The following is a 20,854-nucleotide window of genomic DNA, read 5'->3' as shown; positions in this document are numbered from 1 at the left end:
GCTTCAGGGTAGTGTGTCTCATGCAGGCACAGGTTCTGACCTGCTAGTGGGCTGTGAAGTCACTTGTATTGGCTCAGCCATCATTGACAGAAATGGATAGGATAGAATTGGAATGCATCCACCCTATAGGGCTGTTATGGTTTCATTAATTCTTTAGCTCTGGCTATTCTCTGGTTAAATAAGTCCAGTGAGTTTTAAATTTTGGTTATTGAAGCTTTTTTTATTTCTAGAAGTTCTACTTGGTTCTTTTTTCAGTCTGCTGTGCCATTTTTTTATCGTTTTCTGTTCTCTGCAGGGATCTTCAAGCTTTTTTTTTTATTGATTGAAGCAGAGAAGACATATCTGTTTCACAGGTGATGTCTGCGTCTGAAGTCTCTGCGTGTGTCTGTTTTTAGCGTCTATTTTGTGGGCTTGTTCTCCCTCGTGGTGTCTGGTTCCCAAGGATTCCTGCTTTTCTTTGAGCATATACTGGTTATTGCATTTGAAAAATCTGGTTTGAGTCTAGGATGAAGGTACCTTCCTCCAGGAAGGCCCTGCTGTTCCTTCTGCCAGACTCCTGAGGGTCTCACCAGTTCAAGCCCACTTGAAGCCCAGCTCGTTTGGGGTTACTTGAACCATTTGGGGGATTCCAACTGGTATCTTTAGCTCCTGGCATGAGCTGTTCTACTGTGGGCTCAGCCCTTGTCTGAGACTGTATCCCTTTAGGGTCCTGGTCTCCTGTTGACCCCTCACCTTCTGTGGGCCTGGGCTTGGACCTCTGATCCTTCCATCTGAAGAAGCTGTCAAAATAAAAGTCCATGCTTCTGGGAATCAGGAAGTCGCCTCAAGGCAAAAGTAGCTGGGTGTTTCTCTATCTCTTTTGTTTTCCTTTCTATCTTCTCTTTTTGTTGGGTAATTCTTTACCGTCTTGTTGATTCTTTAAGTCTTAGCATAACACACATTTAAAAAATCCCATTGTTTTAGTTGCTTTCTGTCACCATAGATGGTCACCATGGTTCTCAGCCCTGTCGGACCTGGAGCCTGGTACCATGAGCAGGGGCAGGGAGTCCTCATGCCGTTTTAAGCAGTGGTGATCTAAGTTTTATTTCTTAGGTGAGTCAAGGTCGGAAAAGCTTGAGACCCCTGCTCTAAGGGCTGTACCTGTCCCTTTCTGCCTTTTCTCCTGTCTGGACTAGGGGTCGAAGAGGCTGGTGGGCCATGTGGAGACCAAGTAGCTGACAATCCCCAGGACCTGTGGGCTCAGACACAGGGCCCTGCACCTCTCAGCCCCTCTGGTCTCAGCTCAGCACCTCCCTTGCCTGGCCCCTCTTTCCTGCATGAGCTCCCTGCCCCTGCCAGGAGGAACCTCTGTTCTGTTTCTAGATGTGCCATATCCTCTCCCACCTCCTGTCCTTTCCTCCAGTTGTGTGCCTCGTAACCTCTTCCTCCCTCCAAGGCTAAATCAAACCCTACCTCCTTATACAGGAGGAAGTCATTTCTGGGTTGATGTATGCATCCGGCAGATGCTTGCTGAGCCAACAGGTTAGGGGCTGGAGAAACAGTGATGAGCTCAACTAGGCCCTGCCAGCCTGCCCACCCCTGAGTCTGGTGAGGGTAGCAAAAAACATAAAGTGGAATTCATAAATAATATAATCTATCCATATCCATATTTTTATTTTTTATTTTTTGGGACGGTGTCTTGCTGTGTCACCCAGGCTGGAGTGCAGTGGTGTGATCTCAGCTTACTGCAACCTCCGCCCCCAAAGCCCAGTTCAAGCGATTCTCCTGCCTCAGCCTCCTGAGTAGCTGGGATTACAGGTGCGTGCCACCATGCCCGGCTAGTTTTTGTATTTTTAGTAGAGATGAGGTTTCACCATGTTGGTCAGGCTGGTCTCGAACTCCTAACCTCGTGATCCGCCTGCCTCGGCCTCCCAAAGTGCTGGGATTACAGGTGTGAGCCACTGTGTCTGGCCTATATATCCATATTTATATAATGCAAAATGGTGGCAGTCTAGAGCCAGGGTCTGAGTGAGCCTGGAGCCAGGGAGAGGGAATGAGCTAGTTTAATGTCCTAAGTGTGACAAAAAAGAGAAAAGAAAGGAAAGTAATTTTAAAAATATATATATTTTATTTTTTAGACAGGGTCTTGCTCTGTCGCCCAGGCTGGAGTGCAGTGGCATGATCAGGGCTCACTGCAGCCTTGACTTCCTGGTTTCAAGTGATTCTCCTGCCTCAGTCGCCCAAGTAGCTGGGATTACAGGCATGTACCACCGCGCCCAGCTAATTTTTTTGAATTTTAGTAGGGACAATGTCTCGCTATGTTGCCAAGGCTGGTCTTGAAATCTTGGCTCAAGCGATCCTCCTGCCTCAACCTCTTGAGCAGCTGGGATTACAGATGCACACCACCATGCCTGGCTAATTTTTTATTTTTTAAAATGATTTTTATTTTTTCCCACCACTTGCTGCCTTTGATAATTTTTTATTAAATTTTTTTTTTTTGTACAGACAGGATTTCGTCATGTTGCCCAGGCCAGTCTCAAACTCCTGGCCTCAAGTGATCCTCCTGCCCCGGCTTCCCATAGTGCTGGAATTACAGGCATGAGCTGCTGTGCCCAGCCCACTTGCCTTTAAATCATGAATGTGGCAGCCACACATGCACCCATTTGGTGTGGCCATGAGTGATGTATTTTCGGAAATAGCAGAAAACTCCTGGGAAAATTTGAACAACGTAAAGGACAGCTTTCCCTCAGTTTATATTGGAGTTGCATTCCTGGAAAATTCAGTGTTTGCTAAATCCATGCAAAAAAAATTTGTGCCTCTGTGTATAGCTCTAGGCCCAGAACACTGCTCATAGATGTCCACCTATGCGTGTGGGCAGGACATTTGCCATCAGGCATCACCCAGGATAATCTCTGTGGTGTAGGTGTCTAGCATCCCTGTTCTGCTCACTAAATGCCACTGTGACAATTGGTGGTACAACCCAAATCACTCCCTGCCCACTGAATTTCTGGAACATTCCCTGGTGTGCCCCATTCCCCACCACTCTGTTGGGAACTGCCTGCCTCTAACAAGGCAGTGAGATCCACAAAATGATGTGGGGAAGCCCTGGGAGTGCCAATCCAGCCTGAAGAAGCAGGAGGACCCCAGCTGCCTCCTGAGGGCCGAGCCGAACCCATAAAGATGCACTCTCAGCCGGGCGCGGTGGCTCATGCCTGTAATCCCAGCACTTTTGTAGGCCTAAGTGGGTGGATCACTTGAGGTCAGGAGTTCAAGACCAGCTTGGGCAATATGGCGAAACCCCGTCTCTACTAAAAATACAAAAATTAGCCAGGCATGGTGGCGCATGCCTGTAATCCCAGCTACTTGGGAGGCTGAGACAGGAGAATTGCTTGAGCCTGGGAGGTGGAGGTTGCAGTGAGCCAAGATCGCATCACTGCACTCCAGCCTGAGCTACAGAGTGAGACTGTGTCTCAAAAAAAAAAAAAAAAAAAAAGACACACTCTCTCCAACAAACTGAGTGCTCTTTCGGAAGTGATGTCCGCTCATGCTGGCAATGCTGAGGGGGCCAGGCGGGGCAGCCCTTGGTGGCTCCATCTGCTTGTGGAATTGCCATTTTTCCCTTTCCTTTCTAGGAAGTTCTATCTTCCTTGATCTTTGGTTCACTCGGTTTCTACTCCCGATGGTCCCATGGGGCTTTTGCCTCCTTGTGAACTGGACAGAAAATCTAATTTTTCTTTGGTCCCTGGGACTGGATGACCAGCTTTGACCAGAGAAAAGACACAGCTTTCTTAGAGGGAACAGGAAAGGACCTGAAGAAGGGGTTTTGTTTCTGGGACCCTCCAGTGGCTCTCTCCTCTCCAATCTCCCCGCACAGCTGTCTCCTTTCTGTTCCACACTGCCGGAGCATTGTGCGATCAGGGGCTCACACAGCTGCAGCATGAGAGGGATCTCAGGGCCACTGAGTCCTGCTCTGTGCCCAGGCTGTGGATCCCTCCTGTGATGGGGAGCTCACTGCTTCCCAGCCCAGCCCAGGCTATTGTTACGCAGGCCCAGTCACCCACACCAGCCCCTCACCAGCACCCAGAATCCTCCCTCCCCTCCTACCAAGCTTTCGAACAGGCTTTTCCAACTCCTGCCTCCTTTGGATAAGCAGAAAAATTGGACACCCTTCCTGCAGCTTAGGCTTATGGGAATGACACTTGTTTTATCTACTTGCCAACATAAAAATTGTATTTGAGAACGTGTTTCTGGAATTTGGATTTGCCTTGTCTTAGGTCAGATTCCTAGAAGCAGAGCCTAAGATGGGTGAATTATTGAGGAAGTTCTCAGGAGAACACAGTGAGGGAACCTCTTCCTCTCTGTACAGGGCAGGGGAAGAAGCTGAGCAAGGGTGTGGTTTCAGGGGAAGATGCGCCTCAGCCTGACCCCTCGGGGAGCGCCTCAGCCTGACCCCTCGGGGAGCTCAGGACTGTGAGCTGCTCCTCGGACTGTCCCCTCCAGAGGCTGGGCTGTTCTATGCCTGTGTCAGTCACTGGTTAGGGGCTGCCCCTGGGGAGAGGGGTATGTCATTTCCCAGGCATCTGTGTGCAAGATGGTTTCCATCAGCCAAGGCAATTAGCTAAAGGAGGATGCAGATGTGAGCTGTTAGCTGCCAATAATCACAAAAGCTGGGCACAGACATGGCGTAAGGGTGAGGCCCCAGCAGCCTCTGGTAAATCTCCCAGGGGAAGAGGGCACGTGTCCGCCCCACCAAGTGAGATGCACTGCTCTCAAACCTGCCTCTGAGCCTCCCCATTCTACTCAGTGTATTCCAGGATGCTCCAAATTCTGTGAGGTTCTTCCAACCGCTTCCTCTCTACCTGCAGCAGGGAACAGGGGTGGGGAAGGGTTGGGAGAGCAGAGCTGCAGGCTGGGGTTTTCTCCAGGGAGGGCCCTGAGCCCCAAATGAACCATTCCCCTCACCCCCCACCTGCCCCACCACAGACTGCCTCTTCAAGGTGTGCCCCATGAACCGCTACTCGGCCCAGAAGCAGTACTGGAAGGCCAAGCAGACTAAGCAGGACAAGGAGAAGATCGCCGACGTGGTGTTGCTGCAGAAGCTGCAGGTATGTGTGTGTGTGTGCGGGCGTGCATCTGTGCACATGTACCAGGAACCTGGGTACACAAGCAGCGGTGCTGCTTGTCGGATCCAGTAGGGGCTCTGTGGCTGAGCTGAGTGGTTTCTGAAACTCGATGGGCGTGACAGTTCACACCTGTAATTCCAGCACTTTGGGAGGCCGAGGCAGGAGGATTGCTTGAGGCCAGGAGTTTGAGAGCAGCTTGGGCAACATAGCAAGACCCTATCTCTACAAAATATTAATAAAAAATAAAAATATAAATTTCAATATGCAAGAGATTGGTGTGAATTGCTGTGAAGGAGGGGATGTGGGGGGAGTAGGATCCCTTCCCAGTGACCCACCAGTCTGTATAACTCTGTTGTGTCAATGAGAAGAAAGTGCCCCTTCCTCCAGGCTGGCACAGCCCTGTGCCAGGGTGCATGGCTCAGAGAGTGGAATGTCGACACCGTAGAGCAGTAAACAACCTGTACAGCTGTCCATGGAGTTGCCAGTGGCTCCTGGAGACAGTGGCTCTGGGGAACCCAATTTGGGAGCCCTGGATCTAGTCTTAACCTCCCCCTTGTTTTATAGAGTTGGAGCCTGGGGCCCTTAGATGGGACTGGTCTGTCCATGGTCATCCTGTGAGTCTGCAGTAGAGCCTAAATGGCCCCCAGGTCTCTGGCTCACCCTAGCTTCCTCAGACATGTGGGTCATGCCATGATGCTGGGATGTGGTGGTCGCTCATGAGCCCCTTGTGGGTAGTGGCTCAGTTCACATCCTGGGCAGATCTCGGGGTCCCAACCCCATTCCCCAAACCACGAAGAGAGTGGGAGGCTTTGGCTGTGGTCAAGAACTTTGTAGCCTGGGCCCCGGGCCCTGTTGCCCCACCCCTTGTCATACAAACCTTGCTTCCTTCTGTCCCCTTCCTCTAAGCCCCATGCCCAGAGGAGGTGGGTCTAGAATGGGGACATTGGGCTGTGCCTTATAGCTGTGGACTGGGCTGGAGAGAGGGAGCTGCCAGTGGGCTGCTTGAGCTCTGGTATTAATACCCCAGCTCTCTTTCTGGGGTGGGGGCTGCCACAGGCTTCCTTCCTGCTGCCGGCAGGTAGAGGCTGAGCTGGGGATCTGGCCTGGGGGGAGGGCATTCACCTATGCAGAGCCACATAATCAGAACCGCAAGCGGTCACACAGCCACATGCTGTTGCTTTGTGGAAAGTCACATGGTCCATGGCAAGGCTCTCCAGCTGCCACTTTCGCCTCGGTCTCAGTAAAGGACTGAGGAGGAGGAAAGGGCAGAGACCACTGCTCTCAGAGAGTGCCAGTCTGATGGAGGGGACAGGGCTCCTGCCCTCCAGGAACTCCTAATCTGGTGGAGGAGGCAGGGCACCTATCTTTAGGCAGCTTCCAGTCTAACAGGGACAGAAGAGCCTAAAAAGCTGTCTCTTAACGGGATGCAAACCAAATCCTGAAGGGCACCAGCAGTGGATCCATCAGATTGGGATGTGACCACTCAGGGAGGGCTGCCTGGAGGCAGTGGGCTGAATGCACACAGTTTTGGGAGGGAAGGTTGCAGAGGAGTAGGGGTGGTGATGGGAGCCAGGAAATGGCACCAAGCAGCCCCTGCCAGAGTTTGGACTGGGACAGGGGTCCCATGTCTGGGGCATCGGGAGTCTGGTGAGGTGGGAGTGGGTGGTGAGACACACACAGCTTTAGGTTCCTGGAGGTGTAAGGGGATTGTTGGGGATGCTTAAGGTCCTACTGGCATGCCCTCTCCAGGGGAGGTGGCTGGGGAGGGTTAGGGATTTGGCTCCCTGGGCTGTGTGTGCTGTGAGACCTCAGGCCGCCTTCCGCACTCGGAGTGCAGCACTCTGGGTGCAGCACCAAGAGCTGGGGCAGGGGTCCGAGGGGTCCTGGAGTCCAAGGTGACTGTGTGTGTGTGTGTTTGTGTGCATGTGTGCGTGCATGTGTGGGGCTGGGGTATGTCTCCCTCTAGGAGCAGCTTCTGAGCCCACCCTTCACTTGCGTGTGTGTCTGCCCAGCACGCGGCGCAGATGGAGCAGAAGCAAAATGACACGGAGAACAAGAAGGTGCACGGGGATGTCGTGAAGTATGGCAGTGTGATCCAGGTGAGGCTGGCCTGCCTCTCTCCCGCCTGCCCCTCTCCCTGCCTAAGAGGCTGGGCTGGTGCCTGGTGAGGGCTGCCGGCAGGCATTGCCCTCTGTGCATGTGTGTCCTCGGGTGAATGAGTGGCCCTAGGGCCACCTGTGTAGCTGTGCGTCTGACTGTGTATGTGTCTGTTGCTGTGTGGCCTGAGTAGCTGTGCCATGGGTGTGTTTATAGCATGGTGGCCATCAGCATGGAGTCTGGAGCCACGTTGTCTGGATTCAAATCTTGGCTCTGCCAGTCCTAATGGTGTAACTTGGGCAAGTTACTTAATGTCCCCTGGCGCCTCGGTTTCCCCATCTGTGAAATCAGGCAGTAATAGTACTTCCCTCTTGGATCGTTGTAGGTTACTTGAGCTAATCTATGTAATGTATTTAGAACAGCTTCTTTCTTGTGATCACCAGTGTGTCCATGGGGGTGTGCCTGTTGTGTGCATGCTTGTGTGTGACGGTGGTTGTGGCTGTGGGTGTCAGCCTGTATGTTTGTGACAGGTGTCTGACACTATGTGTTAGCCAGAATGTGACCAAGGGTTTAGGGGATCCCCCCATATCCCCTCCCTAATGGGCCGACTCCTGGGGCCTGGTGACCTTCCCGCACCCCACCTGACCCCCAGCTCCTGCACATGAAGAGCAACAAGTACCTGACAGTGAACAAGCGGCTTCCGGCCTTGCTGGAGAAGAACGCCATGCGGGTGACTCTGGATGCCACAGGCAACGAGGGTTCCTGGCTCTTCATCCAGCCCTTCTGGAAGCTGCGGAGCAACGGGGACAATGTGAGGGCAGGGCCGGGTTGGAGGGGCCTGGTGGAACTCCGGAGGGGCTTCTGTAGGGTCTTCGGTGTGGGGACTGGATAAGGTCACGCCTATTTCTTAGAAGGGCAGACTGAGACCAGAGGGAAGCCTGGAGGTGTGGCGACAAGAGGGCCCTGCCCTTCCCACCTAACCTGTCCCGCCTGTCTGCTCAGGTGGTCGTGGGGGACAAGGTGATCCTGAATCCTGTCAACGCCGGGCAGCCTCTGCATGCCAGCAATTACGAGCTCAGCGACAACGCTGGCTGCAAAGAGGTGAGGGGGTGGGGGGGTCAGCCATGCAGTGCAGGGATGTCCACACACCCCTGGTGGTGTAGACACCCCACTCCCCGCCATGGTCTCTGCCTCCAGCCCCATCTGGCCTGCTGGACAAGCTGGGCCTCGCGGCTTCTGCATCCATTTCCCAACGCTGCCCTCATTCTCCACCCCACAGGCTGGTGGCCCCAAGGTAGCCGGGCTGGGGTCTGGGGACCCTGGCTACGAGAAGACACCCTGTCCTTGTGCTGTAATGGTGGCTGGGCTGCTTATTACCTTCAGCCCCGCTCTGGGCCCTCAGTGGCTGGGGTCTACCTGGCATCACGAGTCTTGTCACCCTTCCTCAGGTCAACTCTGTGAACTGCAACACCAGCTGGAAGATCAACCTGTTTATGCAGTTCCGGGACCACCTGGAGGAGGTGTTGAAAGGGGTAAGGACTGGGAACCCCTGCCCTGCCCAGCTGGCCACCTAGCCCTCCCCACCAGGGCCCTCATCCTGCCTTCTTCACCCGCCAGGCCTCAGGCCCTTACCCTCTCCCCGGCTTTGCACCCCCCAGTCTCCCTCCACCTCCACAGGGCCCCACCCACATGGCCCTACCAGGACTGCCACTTCCCTTGTCTCTGGCCACAGCCCGCTTCTCCATCCTCCTTGGGTCCTGCCTGGTCTTTGTTTTCTCTCTTGTTTAAGGGGGTGTCAGTGGACTGGGGGTCTCCATCCCCCCCCCCATCCAGAGCCTTTGAGCACCTTCCTCTCCCCGACTCCTGCTGCCTGGATCCACGCCAGGCCCCTGCCCCTTGCCCTGTGCCCTCATTGGCAAGGGAGTGAGGCTGCCCTGTCTGCTGAGTTAGGGGTCACCGCCTGTCTCCTTCCTGGTCCCAGACATGCTGGTGTGGGCTCTGGGAGAGAAGGGGGGCCTGAGAAATACTGCAGTGAAGACTTCAGGAGGATCCAGGACTGAGGGCAGAGGGAGCTGTCTGGGGCCAACGGAGAGACCATTCGAGAAACCCTGAACACCAGATGTGGGCGAGAGAGGAGAGTTCAGATGTCTCTTGGGTGGGGCTGCAGGGGATGGAACCAGCAGACGGGGTGTAGACGGTCTTGAGGGAGGGCAGATTTGTAGAGTGTGAGGCTCTCCAGCTAGGGGAGCAGGCAGGAACATTGGTTGTGAAACCTGTTAGGGGGACAGGTGACAGGCCTGAGAGCAGCCACCTAAGGAGGCTTAGATGCTCCTCCCTGCTCAGAAGCCTGCAGTGGCTCCCTTTGCCCTCCTCCCCCCACTGAGCTGCTCTGTTAGACTCTCCTGCCCTGCTCAGGCTGCCTCAGTCCCACCCTCCTCATCCTTCTTACCTCCTGGGCTGCTTCCCGTCCACCCATGCTCTGCCCCAATGCCTTCTCCCTCCCTCCCTCCCTCCCTTAAGTCTGCACATCATCCACACATTAATCAGGGTAGCCATGCACTACCCCTCCTGGAAGCCTTCCCTAATGTTCCAGCCCTGAATCTCTGCAGCACTTAGGAAATGAAGCATCTTGGCCGGGCGGGGTGGCTCACACCTGTAATCCCAGCGCTTTGGGAGGCCGAGGCAGGTGGATCACTTGAGGTCAGGAGCTCAAGACCAGCCTGGCCAACATGGAGAAAGCCCTTCTCTACTAAAAATACAAAAATTAGCCGGGCATGGCAGTGGGCACCTGTAATCCCAGCTACTCAGGAGGCTGAGGCAGGAGAATCGCTTGAGCCTGGGAGGTGGAGGTTGCAGTGAGCCAAGATTGCACCACACTGCACTCCAGCCTGGGCGACAGAGTGAGACTCCATTTCAAAAAAACAAACAAGCAAACAAACAAACCAATAAATAAAATGAAGCATCACTTGGGCCTCACTCTGTGTTGTACATAGAATTATTTCTGGGGAATCCGTCATGGCTCCATGGTTCCAAGGCAGCTCAGAAGCAAGGCTTTCTGATGCTAAGTCCACTGCTTTTTTGCCCCTGCACTGCGCTGCTGGGGCACAGAAGTCACTAGGTTCTGCCATAGTAACTGACCCAGTCTTTATATCGTCATTCATTCATGCATTCTTGCATTCACTGCTGCATTCACTCTGCAGGTATTCACTGAATGCTTTGTGTCTAGTGTGTGTTCAGTGGAGGGAAGACAGAAAATGCCATTAGTGATGATAGCAAGAGTGGCAGCCATGCATTGTGTGCCTTCTGGGTGGCAGGCTCTCAGCAGGAGGAAGGTGATGGAATGATGAAGGTGTAGGCCCTGGAACTGAGCCACAGATTCATGTCCTATTTGCCATTAGTTGCATGACCCTCGGCAGGATACTTACCTTCTCTATGCCTGAGTTTCTCCACCCATAAAATGGGGCTAATGTTGTATTTACCCAGAGGGTTGGTGTGAGGATCAGGTGAGAAAGCTTCCAAGTGCTCGCACAGTGGCTGGCATGCAGTAAGTGTGCAGTGTGACTTCATCACGTGTATTATAATCCTCATAATTTCTGCAAGGAGGTCATAGTATTCCCATTTTACAGAAGAGGCAACTGAGGCTCAGACATGTTAAGGAACTTATCTGAGGTCACACAGCTTTTAAGAGCAGAGACAGAGGCCGGGCACAGTGGCTCACGCCTGTAATCCTAGCACTTTGGGAGGCTGAGGCAGGTGAATTGCCTGAGCTGAGGAGTTTGAGGCCAGCCTGGGCAACATGGTGAAACCCCGCCTCTACTAAAAATAAAAAAATTAGGTGGCACACACCTGTGGTCCCAGTTACACAGGAGGCAGAGGCATGAGAATTGCTTGAACCCAGGAGGCGAAGGTTGCCGTGAGCCGAGATCGTGCCATGCACTCCAGCCTGGGCGAGAGCGTGAGAATGTCTCTGAAAAAAAAAAAAAGAAAAAAAAAAAAAAGACAGGATCCAAACGTGGTATCTGTGTCCAAAACCATGGAGATGCCCTCCATGCTGCCCCTATCCAACAGGGGAGCGAAAGATGTGGGCACAACCTACCAATATTTAGGCAAAAAGGGCCCTGAGAGAGGGGCAGCCATGGCCCCGGGGACACTGAGGAGGTCCCCCTCCTTCATGGAAGGGGTGACTGGAGATGGGCCATTAGAGGTTAGGCGGGGTGTCTAGAGGTACAGATAGGGAGGGAGGCGGTCCAGGATGGGTTTGAACATGGGAAGGCCTGGGAGAGCTCTGGATTTGGGGTCTGGGATGTGAGCTTAGGGCAGAGTGCCTGGGCTTTGGCTGTTCTCTAGGGGGCTCAGCTTGCATCCCCCTCTCTGTGTGCCGGCTCTGGAAAAGGGGCCCTGCCAGCAGCTACCCCTGTCTGAGGCAGGTGGGGCTGGGCCCTGGGCAGGTCCTTGAGCCTGGAGGGGCCGCAGCCATCCTGAGCCACACCCCACTGCCTGCAGGGAGACGTGGTGCGGCTGTTCCATGCGGAGCAGGAGAAGTTCCTGACGTGTGATGAGTACAAGGGCAAGCTGCAGGTGTTCCTGCGAACCACACTGCGCCAGTCTGCCACCTCGGCTACCAGCTCCAATGCTCTCTGGGAGGTGGAGGTCAGAAGAGCCCTGCTTCTGGCACCCCGGACTCAGCCTTGGATGCCACCCCTCCCTCTTCCCCACCATCCTGGAGGGTGGGATACCTCCCTCTGAGTCCCTCCAGAGTCAAAAGGCCAGGGAGGGTCCAGAACCCACCTACCCAGAGGTCTCCAGGCCTCCCTGGGGTCTGACTCCCTATGCCTGTCCAGTCTCTCCTTCCTGCCTCACACCTGCGTGCCCCTAGGTGGTCCACCACGACCCCTGCCGTGGAGGAGCTGGGCACTGGAATGGCCTGTACCGCTTCAAGCACCTGGCTACGGGCAACTACCTGGCTGCTGAGGTGGGCGGGAGGCAGAGGGCATCCTGGGGCTCATGTTGTGTGCATGTACACGTGGGTGTGCGGGAGTGTGTGTGCACATATCTGCATATGTGGCACATGTGCCTATGGACCCTGACTTCTCTGCACTCATGCATTTATCCAATATTATCAAATAAAGGCATGACTGTAAAGAAGTCTAATAAATGTCACTGTGCTCCTACTATGTGCCAGGCGGTATTCTAGGCACAGGGGTACAGAGTGAGCAAAATTTCCCATCTGTCTGTAATGTGCACACTTGTGTGTGTTGGGGCATTGGTGTGTATGTGTGTGTGTGTTCATTTGTGGTTCTATGGAGAGGGGCCATGAAGGGCTCCTCTGGAATGATATAGGCACCCCTGGGAGGGTGCATGTTGCCTGCCCAAACCCAGGGTCCTATGTAGGTGACCATGTTTTGCATTGGGTCATGTGGGTATAGTTTGGTGTCCAATAGCTCCCCCACATCTTGTATCTCTGTCCAGGAGAACCCCAGTTACAAAGGTGATGCCTCGGATCCCAAGGTAGCAGGAATGGTGAGGAACAAAGCAGGTCTCCAGCGAGACCATGGGCCTGCCCTGGGGGTAGGCGGGGGCAGGGGAGGCTGTGAAACCCTGGGAGGTGGGCCGGAGGGAGACAACCCCTCAGATGGGATCCCAGGTGCTTCGTGGGCTTGAGAGGAGGGAGGGCCTTCTACCTGATTTGGGGTCCTCATCCAGGGGGCCCAGGGTCGCGCAGGCCGCAGGAATGCTGGGGAGAAGATCAAGTACCGCCTGGTGGCTGTGCCTCATGGCAACGACATCGCCTCTCTCTTTGAGCTGGACCCCACCACCTTGCAGAAAACCGACTCTTTTGTGCCCCGGTGGGTATGCGCCATGTGCCTGGGGGTTGACTGGTGGTGCTTAGGGTGGGCCCTCCTGTCTCTGGGACTCTGAATCCCCCACTCCTCCTCCCTCCTGAGGTCCTTTGGTCTCTGGGGTCTCTGCAGTTCCCATCCCTCTGGGGATCCAGCTCTGAGGTCTGTCGGCGGCTGACCACCATTGCATGCCTGCCTGGTGCCTGGCGCCTGCCCCAGTTGGTCTGGGTGCTCAAGCACAGGCTGCATGGCAGTTTGTCTAGGACACAGCAGCATGGGGAACCCAAACACTGGATGGGGAGGCCAGACTCTCTGGCCTTTGAGGTCCCACCAACCCTGAGATTCTAGGACGGAACATCAAGAAACTTCTCAAGTGTCAATCCAGGCTTTGGCATGTCCTAAGCTGTATGACCTCAGGCTGCTACTCACTCTGCCTCCGTCATTTTAGTGGGAACATCAAGTTTCCCTGTCAACAGGGCTAATGGGAGAGTCAACTGAGTCACTACACAGGCCCACAGTCCCTTCCCTGAAACTCTTGGGGGCAGATGGATTTGGTATTCAGATTTTTTTTCATTTTAGAAAGGTAAACTTGTATTTTGTAATCATAGACATTGAGTATTTTTGTGTAATGCATGTGTTTCTATGAAATGTGTGCATGTTGACATTCAATGGGATAAATAGTTAAATGCCCTCATTTGTCCAAATGAATTTTGGTCCCAAGTGTACAAACAAGCTTTGGTTTTGGAAGCGTGGACAAGGCTGCCCGTGTCAGTGCAGTGGTCAGGAAGGGGCCTGGGCGCAGGGCTAGCTCTGGCTGTTCTTCTCTGGCTTCGGCCTCCTCATCTGGAGGAGCACCAGTGGCTCCTGTCCCACAGCTGTTGAGGGTGTGGAGTAGGGTGGCAGCTGTGGCAGTGTTGGGGAGGTAGGCCGGCAGGCAGCATGACGCGCTCTGTGGTGCACTCCCCGAGTCCTTGCCCTCCCATCCGCCTGCAGGAACTCGTATGTCCGGCTGCGGCACCTCTGCACCAACACGTGGATCCAGAGCACCAATGTGCCCATTGACATCGAGGAGGAGCGGCCCATCCGGCTCATGGTGCGGGTCCCTAGGGGTGGGGGTGGGGCTCGGGCCAGGGCCGGAGCTTGTTCCCAGGTGCCCTGCTGACCCCTGTCCCTGCAGCTGGGCACCTGCCCCACCAAGGAGGACAAGGAGGCCTTTGCCATCGTGTCAGTGCCCGTGTCCGAGATCCGAGACCTGGACTTTGCCAATGATGCCAGCTCCATGCTGGCCAGCGCTGTGGAGAAACTCAATGAGGGCTTCATCAGCCAGAATGACCGCAGGTGGGCTGCAGTGGCACAGAGGTTTTCTGAGTGATCTTGCCCTCCCAGGTCCTGCATTTCATGAAGAAAGGAGTCATGAAGCAGAAGCCGGGCAAACTGGGGAGAGAGTGGGGGACTGGCCCCTGTGGGGCCCTGGCTGAGCCTGGGACCCTGGAGTTGGGTCCAGGAGTTGGGTGCCTCACAGCTCAGGTACTCCCAGAGCTAACCCTATGATGGAACTGGTTACTGTGTTGAGCCTGGTCTCAAGGCCAGTTATGATGGGGCTGAGGCTCAGAGAGGTTACGAGACTCACACAGTTAGTAAGTGGCAGAGTCAGGATGAAATGCAGCCCCCTTCACACCAGACTCCCCGCCTTGTGCCCTGCACTTCCTTTCCAGGTTGGGATATTCTGAGATTCTGTGTCTTGGGGCCACTTTGGAATCCAGGGTGGGTGGGGATGGGTGTGTTTGGAGAACACTTCAGGGGAAAGCCGGGGAGAGGAACTGTAGGCTGAGGATAGGTTTTGTGCTTTGGGGGCCGATGAGTGAACTCAGGAAAGCCATGTTTTGGGAGGGACTGGCTCCCCACGAGGGGCACCTGCTGGGTGGGCATCTCACACTCGTCATCCCCGGGTCCCCTCACCCAGGTTTGTCATCCAGCTGCTGGAAGACCTGGTGTTTTTTGTCAGCGATGTCCCCAACAATGGGCAGAATGTCCTAGACATCATGGTCACCAAGCCCAACCGGGAACGGCAGAAGCTGATGAGGGAGCAGAACATCCTCAAACAGGTGCGTGTGCACTCATGAGGGGACGCGGAGGGGCCAGGTGCCCGGGAGAGGGATGCCTTCAACTGCAGGCTCATCCCCCACTTTAACGAAAATCAGTATATATGGGGCACGACCACGTGCCAGGCACTTCCCTAAGTACCCCACGTGTGTTGACGAATTTGATCCTCACTGCCTGGAGGAGGCGCCGTGATTCTTACCCCGTTTTACTGGTGAGGAAGCTGAAACACAGGCCAGAGTTGCTTGGCCCAGGGCTCATAGCTAGGAAGCGGCAGCCAGGATTTGAGCTCGGGATGTCGGGTCCAGAGCTGTGCTTCAAAAAAAAAATTTTTGATTTTTTTTATTACGAGAATCGTCAAATATTGAGAAAGTATTGGAGGAATAGCACAGTGAACAAGGTGCCTCACCATTTTGCTGCGTTGGCTTTATGTAGCTCTATTCACGCATCCGTCTTTCCGTTCACACATTTCAAAACAGGCAGCATTTTACACCCAAAAGTTTCAGCAGGCATTCCTAACAATAGGGACGTTGCCTTATATAACCACAGTACATGATCACACCTAAGAAAATTACAACACCAAGTCCATATCACATTTCTCTAATATTCCCAGAATGTCTTCGTAAAGCTTGTTTTTTTTTTAGAAACGAGGATCCAGTTAAGGTTTTTTCATTCCATTCTGTTGCTCTGTCACTTTGGTCTCTGCTTCAGAACAATTTTTCACCTCTCCACCTAGCCCCAATCTTTAAAACATTTTTGTAATTATGTAACATTTTACTTTGACAAGACAGGCCTGTGTCTCATCTCTTAAGCTCTGCCCACAGCGGCCCAGCCTGCCTTTTCTCTTAGCCTTAGACCCTGAGCTGCCGAGACCCTCTGCTCTTCCCCCAGGCCCCACATCTGAGCTGGGATTAGAATCCGCATCAGGGAGGGATAGACTGGGGTCAGCTTTGGGATTCCAACAAGGAGTAGGGAGAGCTGGGGCTGGAATTGGGGCTGAGGATGGCTGGGCTGGGGTTGTGGTCCAGCTTAGAATCAGCTTGAAGCTGATATCTGGGCTGGCTTTAGGGCAGAGTCAGTTGGGGCTCAGGGATGACTCCTGGGATGACTTAGGGGTGCAGACGGGTGTTGGGGAATCAGTCCTCACCCTCTGTGTTCCCCCAGATCTTTGGCATTCTGAAGGCCCCGTTCCGTGAGAAGGGGGGTGAAGGTCCCCTGGTGCGGCTGGAGGAGCTGTCAGACCAGAAGAACGCCCCCTACCAGCACATGTTCCGCCTGTGCTACCGCGTGCTGCGGCATTCCCAGGAGGACTACCGCAAGAACCAGGTGCGCCGCTGCCCCGCTGGCCCACTCGCTGGCTACACGTTCCTTCCTCAGCAAGCAATTTCCTCAGGCGCATGTACTGTGCCAGGCACTGTTTTGGGGCCTGGGGTCCGGTAGGGCACCAGACAGCAGGGCCAGGTTCATGGGAATGGGACCTGGCCCGGTGCTCACAAGGGCCTTGCACTGGGTTAGATGCTCTGCTGCTGAGCAAGGGTCTTGCTCTTTCATTCTGCGCTGGGCCCTAGAAGTTATGTAGCCAATCCTTCCACACGAACAAGGTCCCTGCCCTCGTGGAGGTTTCGCTTTGGTGGGAAACAGCCCACAAGCTAAATAGCTATGTAATCTAAGCCACTCTTCTGCTTCCTTTCCTGGACCTCCTCCTTTCTAGGGTATTGGGTCCTTACCTTGGGGTTTGGGGGCAGAGTTCCAGAGCAGAGCTGGGCCCTGTGGCCCGCCTGTGACTCTCTGTGACCCCCAGCCTGTCTGCCCCCCAGGAGCACATCGCCAAGCAGTTTGGGATGATGCAGTCCCAGATTGGCTACGACATCCTGGCCGAGGACACCATCACCGCCCTGCTGCACAACAACCGCAAGCTCCTCGAAAAGCACATCACCAAGACCGAGGTGGAGACCTTCGTCAGCCTTGTGCGCAAGAACCGGGAGCCCAGGTGGGTCCGAACCCCCTCCCCGGCCGGTGCCTGCCCTTCCCTCCTCCCTTGCCTGGGTAGAAAGTCTGCTGGTTGTGAGAATACTGAACTATTCCTGCACCTGTTGGTAACTGCCACCCCGAATAGCACTGGGTGGCTCAGCACTGGGAGGCCCTAGCCTCCCTAGCCCTTCTCTGGGATCCCCCCAAATTTGGCCCACTCTAGCAACAATGAGAATGACTCCTCGTACCACTAGAGGCCCCCAAGACCTTCTCCAGTGACAAAGTCAGAACCTGTATTGAACCAGGTGTTAAATATTTTGAATGTCACCTCGGCCCTTGCGCCTCCTCACCCTGTCCGCCTGAACCCCCATCAAGCCTTCCCGGACCCCAGGGTGATGCCCTGGGGCTTTCCCTCCTTGGGGAGCTGGGAGTCCATCCCACCCATCTCTAAGCCTTGGGAGGGAGCCAGTTCCAGGGTGGCGGTGCTGCCAGCTGGAGAAGCGGAAGGGGAAGGGTGGACTCTGTCCTTAGAGGGACCAGCCTCTGAGACCCTCTCCCCACTGCTGGCTGTCACCACCCCAGGTTCCTGGACTACCTCTCTGACCTGTGTGTGTCCAACCACATCGCCATCCCCGTCACCCAGGAGCTCATCTGCAAATGTGTGCTGGACCCCAAGAACAGTGACATTCTCATCCGGACCGAGTGAGCCCTGTGCCCCCTGCCTGCACTTGGGCTCCACGCTGCTGACCCCCAGCTGCCTTAGAGCTTAGGCCCTGTCTGGGTTCAGGCTGGAACTGGCACCCTTGTTCTCTGCAGCTGTGAACTCTGTGCCTGTTATGTGCCCTGCTGTGTGCCTGGCACTGTGGGGGAGTGGGGAAGGGGCACAGAAAAGAATGAGCCACGGACCCTGCCCTTGAGATGCATATGGTCTCTCTGGGTCCCGTGGTGGCTGGCACCGTGCGGCCGGGTGTGCTTAGGGAGGGGTCCAGGCGTAGCGCCCTGGACCTGGCTCCCCGTGACAGGTTGCTGGTGGTCTGCAGGCTTCGGCCCGTGAAGGAGATGGCCCAGTCCCACGAGTACCTGAGCATCGAGTACTCAGACGAGGAAGTGTGGCTCACGTGGACTGACAAGAATAACGAGCATCATGAGAAGAGTGTGAGGCAGCTGGCCCAGGAGGCGCGAGCCGGCAACGCCCATGATGAGAATGTGCTCAGCTACTACAGGTGCCCCGCCCCAGCTCCTCCCCTCCCTCTTCCTGTGCCTTTGGGCCTTCTCAGTAGGCCGTCAGCCAATCCCTGCTGAGGATGAGCTCTGACAGCCTCAGGTGGGGCTCCTGCCTCCTCGGAAGCGGAGTCCCTGCTATCACTCACCTGCCACGGAGCCTCATTCCAGGAAGGCTGAGTGAAGAGGACTGTGTGCCCCGAATAGCACTGGGTAGCTCGGCACAGGAACCAGGCTTCAAAGAAACCCAGACTGTTTCCAAACATGTATATTATTAAAATAATCTCACCAAATTAGCTGGCCATGGTGGCGCACACCTGTAGTCCCAGCTACTTGGCAGGCTGAGGCATGGGAATCGCTTGAACCTGGGAGGCAGAAGTTGCAGTGAGCCAAGATCACACTACGGCACTCCAGCCTGGGTTACAGAGAAAGACTCTGTCTCAATAATAATAATAATAATAATAATCTCTTTAGACGCCCTTCTTACAATGCTTGCCATGTAGCGGGCACTTTTTTAAGCACTTGTCCTGATCCCTCATTTGAGCCACATGACAACCCTTCTTGTAGCTATTACAGTTACTCCTGTTGTAAAGCTGGGGAAGCAGTGGCACAGAGAGGTAAAGGAACTTGCCCAAGGTTACACAGCCATCGGTAGTGAGCCAAGGCCCACACCCAGGCTATCTGGCTCCAGAGCCCCCAGGAAGTCGTGTCTGTGAGGAGGAGGCAGAGGGCCTGGTATTGCCAGGGCAGCACAGAGCTTCCTACGTTCCTCATTTTTGTATCCCCTCTGTCAAGGTCACGCCCCTTTCAACACCTACCCACCTGCTCCTCCTCTCTCTCCCATCTTGCCCTCACCCTCCCTGGCCAAGGCTGGCTCTTCTCACCTCACTGCTGTCCCCTATCTCCCACCCTTTCCCTCACCTTTCAGACGTCCCTCTTCCCATAAAGACCTGTCCTGGCTGAGCCTTAGCCAGGAGGGGGAGAATTGCAAGTACTCGTTATCACAGACAGGTTTTCTGTTCACCTTTCTAACTCAGAACTGCAGCTGGTGCATCTTTAACCTAATCCCTTTGCCACTTTACTGAGTCTTCACCAAGTCCAGTGCCCAGTGCCAGCAGCCCCCCGGCTGCCATCTGCCGTGTCCTCACGGTCCTCCCTGTCCTGCAGGTACCAGCTGAAGCTCTTTGCCCGCATGTGCTTGGACCGCCAGTACTTGGCCATCGATGAGATCTCCCAGCAGCTGGGCGTGGACCTGATTTTCCTGTGCATGGCAGACGAGATGCTGCCCTTTGACCTGCGCGCCTCCTTCTGCCACCTGATGCTGCACGTGCATGTGGACCGTGACCCCCAGGAGCTGGTCACACCGGTCAAGTTTGCCCGTCTCTGGACTGAGATCCCCACAGCCATCACCATCAAAGAGTAAGAGGGGTAGAGGCAGGGTGGGCGGGGCATGGGCGGAGGCTGGGGTGGGTGTATCTCAGGGACCTTCATGCCGCATGGCCTCCACCCTCAGCTATGATTCCAACCTCAACGCATCCCGAGATGACAAGAAGAACAAGTTTGCCAACACCATGGAGTTCGTGGAGGACTACCTCAACAATGTGGTCAGCGAGGCTGTGCCCTTTGCCAATGAGGAGAAGAACAAGCTCACTTTTGAGGTGGCTGGGGGAGTGCCCAGGGGCTGAGGGTCCGTGGGGCTCTGGTTGGCCCCACACTGGCCTCAGTCTGCACCCAGGAGTCGGCTGTGGGATCCATGACCCCTCTTCCTTCTGTGTCCCCAGCCAGTGCAGGGGGACCGCATAGAAGGCTGGGATTCTCCAAGAGGCAGGCTCCTGTTCCAATGTCTGGGAAAGGGCTGCCTGTCCCTGCTCCGCTTTCCCTCCTGGGAACCCCGCCCTCATGACGCCCCTTTCGCCCTAGTTTCCCCGGTCCCGGCCTGCCCTCCACGAAGTCCCGCCCCTGCGCGCTGTCCCCTCCCACCTCACCTCGGCCACGCCCCCTTCGCAGGTGGTCAGCCTGGCGCACAATCTCATCTACTTCGGCTTCTACAGCTTCAGCGAGCTGCTGCGGCTCACTCGCACACTGCTGGGCATCATCGACTGTGTGCAGGGGCCCCCGGCCATGCTGCAGGCCTATGAGGACCCCGGCGGTGAGGCCTTTGCCCGGCTCGGGCCACCCTGGCGGTCCTCATCCTCCTCCTAGCACAGGAAGTTCCCTCAGATCAACACCTTCCCCAGCCCGACATTCCCCCCACCCAACCTGGCTCTGCCTCAAGGGGATATCTGGGGCCCAAGCCCCTCCCACCTCAGCGGGACCAGAGGGGTCCCTGCCCGGACTCCCTGGAGACCCCGGGTCTGTGGGAGTTGCCTTCCAACCCTGCTTGGTCTTGAGGGGAGATAGTGAGAGAGGAGCGAGACAGCTCTGTCGTCGTGTGTGTGAGGAGGAGGGAGGCACAGCCTGTCTGAGGGTTGAGCGGCAGCCCTGCCCTCCCAGACACTCGCAGGCTGCATAAACTCATCTAAA

General features: G+C 55.2%; 1 protein-coding gene across 4 annotated transcripts in view; it reads left to right on the top strand.

Annotated features, from left to right (window-relative positions):
• ITPR3 (inositol 1,4,5-trisphosphate receptor type 3) overlaps nucleotides 1-20,854 on the top strand; it is a 75,227-nt gene that overhangs the window by 29,179 nt on the left and 25,194 nt on the right. For all 4 annotated transcript variants that reach the window (XM_055264699.2, XM_063632333.1, XM_055264700.2 and 1 more), the window contains 19 exons: nucleotides 4,963-5,084; nucleotides 7,115-7,201; nucleotides 7,852-8,010; nucleotides 8,202-8,300; nucleotides 8,648-8,731; nucleotides 11,703-11,849; nucleotides 12,076-12,171; nucleotides 12,669-12,719; nucleotides 12,903-13,045; nucleotides 14,033-14,132; nucleotides 14,217-14,377; nucleotides 15,003-15,144; nucleotides 16,304-16,465; nucleotides 16,957-17,129; nucleotides 17,693-17,812; nucleotides 18,151-18,333; nucleotides 19,499-19,750; nucleotides 19,845-19,989; nucleotides 20,339-20,480. In XM_055264699.2, the coding sequence (XP_055120674.2) occupies nucleotides 4,963-5,084; nucleotides 7,115-7,201; nucleotides 7,852-8,010; nucleotides 8,202-8,300; nucleotides 8,648-8,731; nucleotides 11,703-11,849; nucleotides 12,076-12,171; nucleotides 12,669-12,719; nucleotides 12,903-13,045; nucleotides 14,033-14,132; nucleotides 14,217-14,377; nucleotides 15,003-15,144; nucleotides 16,304-16,465; nucleotides 16,957-17,129; nucleotides 17,693-17,812; nucleotides 18,151-18,333; nucleotides 19,499-19,750; nucleotides 19,845-19,989; nucleotides 20,339-20,480 (2,568 nt within the window). The remainder of the gene's footprint in view (nucleotides 1-4,962; nucleotides 5,085-7,114; nucleotides 7,202-7,851; nucleotides 8,011-8,201; nucleotides 8,301-8,647; nucleotides 8,732-11,702; nucleotides 11,850-12,075; nucleotides 12,172-12,668; nucleotides 12,720-12,902; nucleotides 13,046-14,032; nucleotides 14,133-14,216; nucleotides 14,378-15,002; nucleotides 15,145-16,303; nucleotides 16,466-16,956; nucleotides 17,130-17,692; nucleotides 17,813-18,150; nucleotides 18,334-19,498; nucleotides 19,751-19,844; nucleotides 19,990-20,338; nucleotides 20,481-20,854) is intronic.

The sequence above is a fragment of the Symphalangus syndactylus genome, chromosome 23 (assembly GCF_028878055.3).
Source record: "Symphalangus syndactylus isolate Jambi chromosome 23, NHGRI_mSymSyn1-v2.1_pri, whole genome shotgun sequence".
Taxonomy (NCBI): domain Eukaryota; kingdom Metazoa; phylum Chordata; class Mammalia; order Primates; family Hylobatidae; genus Symphalangus; species Symphalangus syndactylus.
Note: the sequence above shows the minus strand (reverse complement) of the source record. Positions and strands in the feature narration are given on the sequence as shown.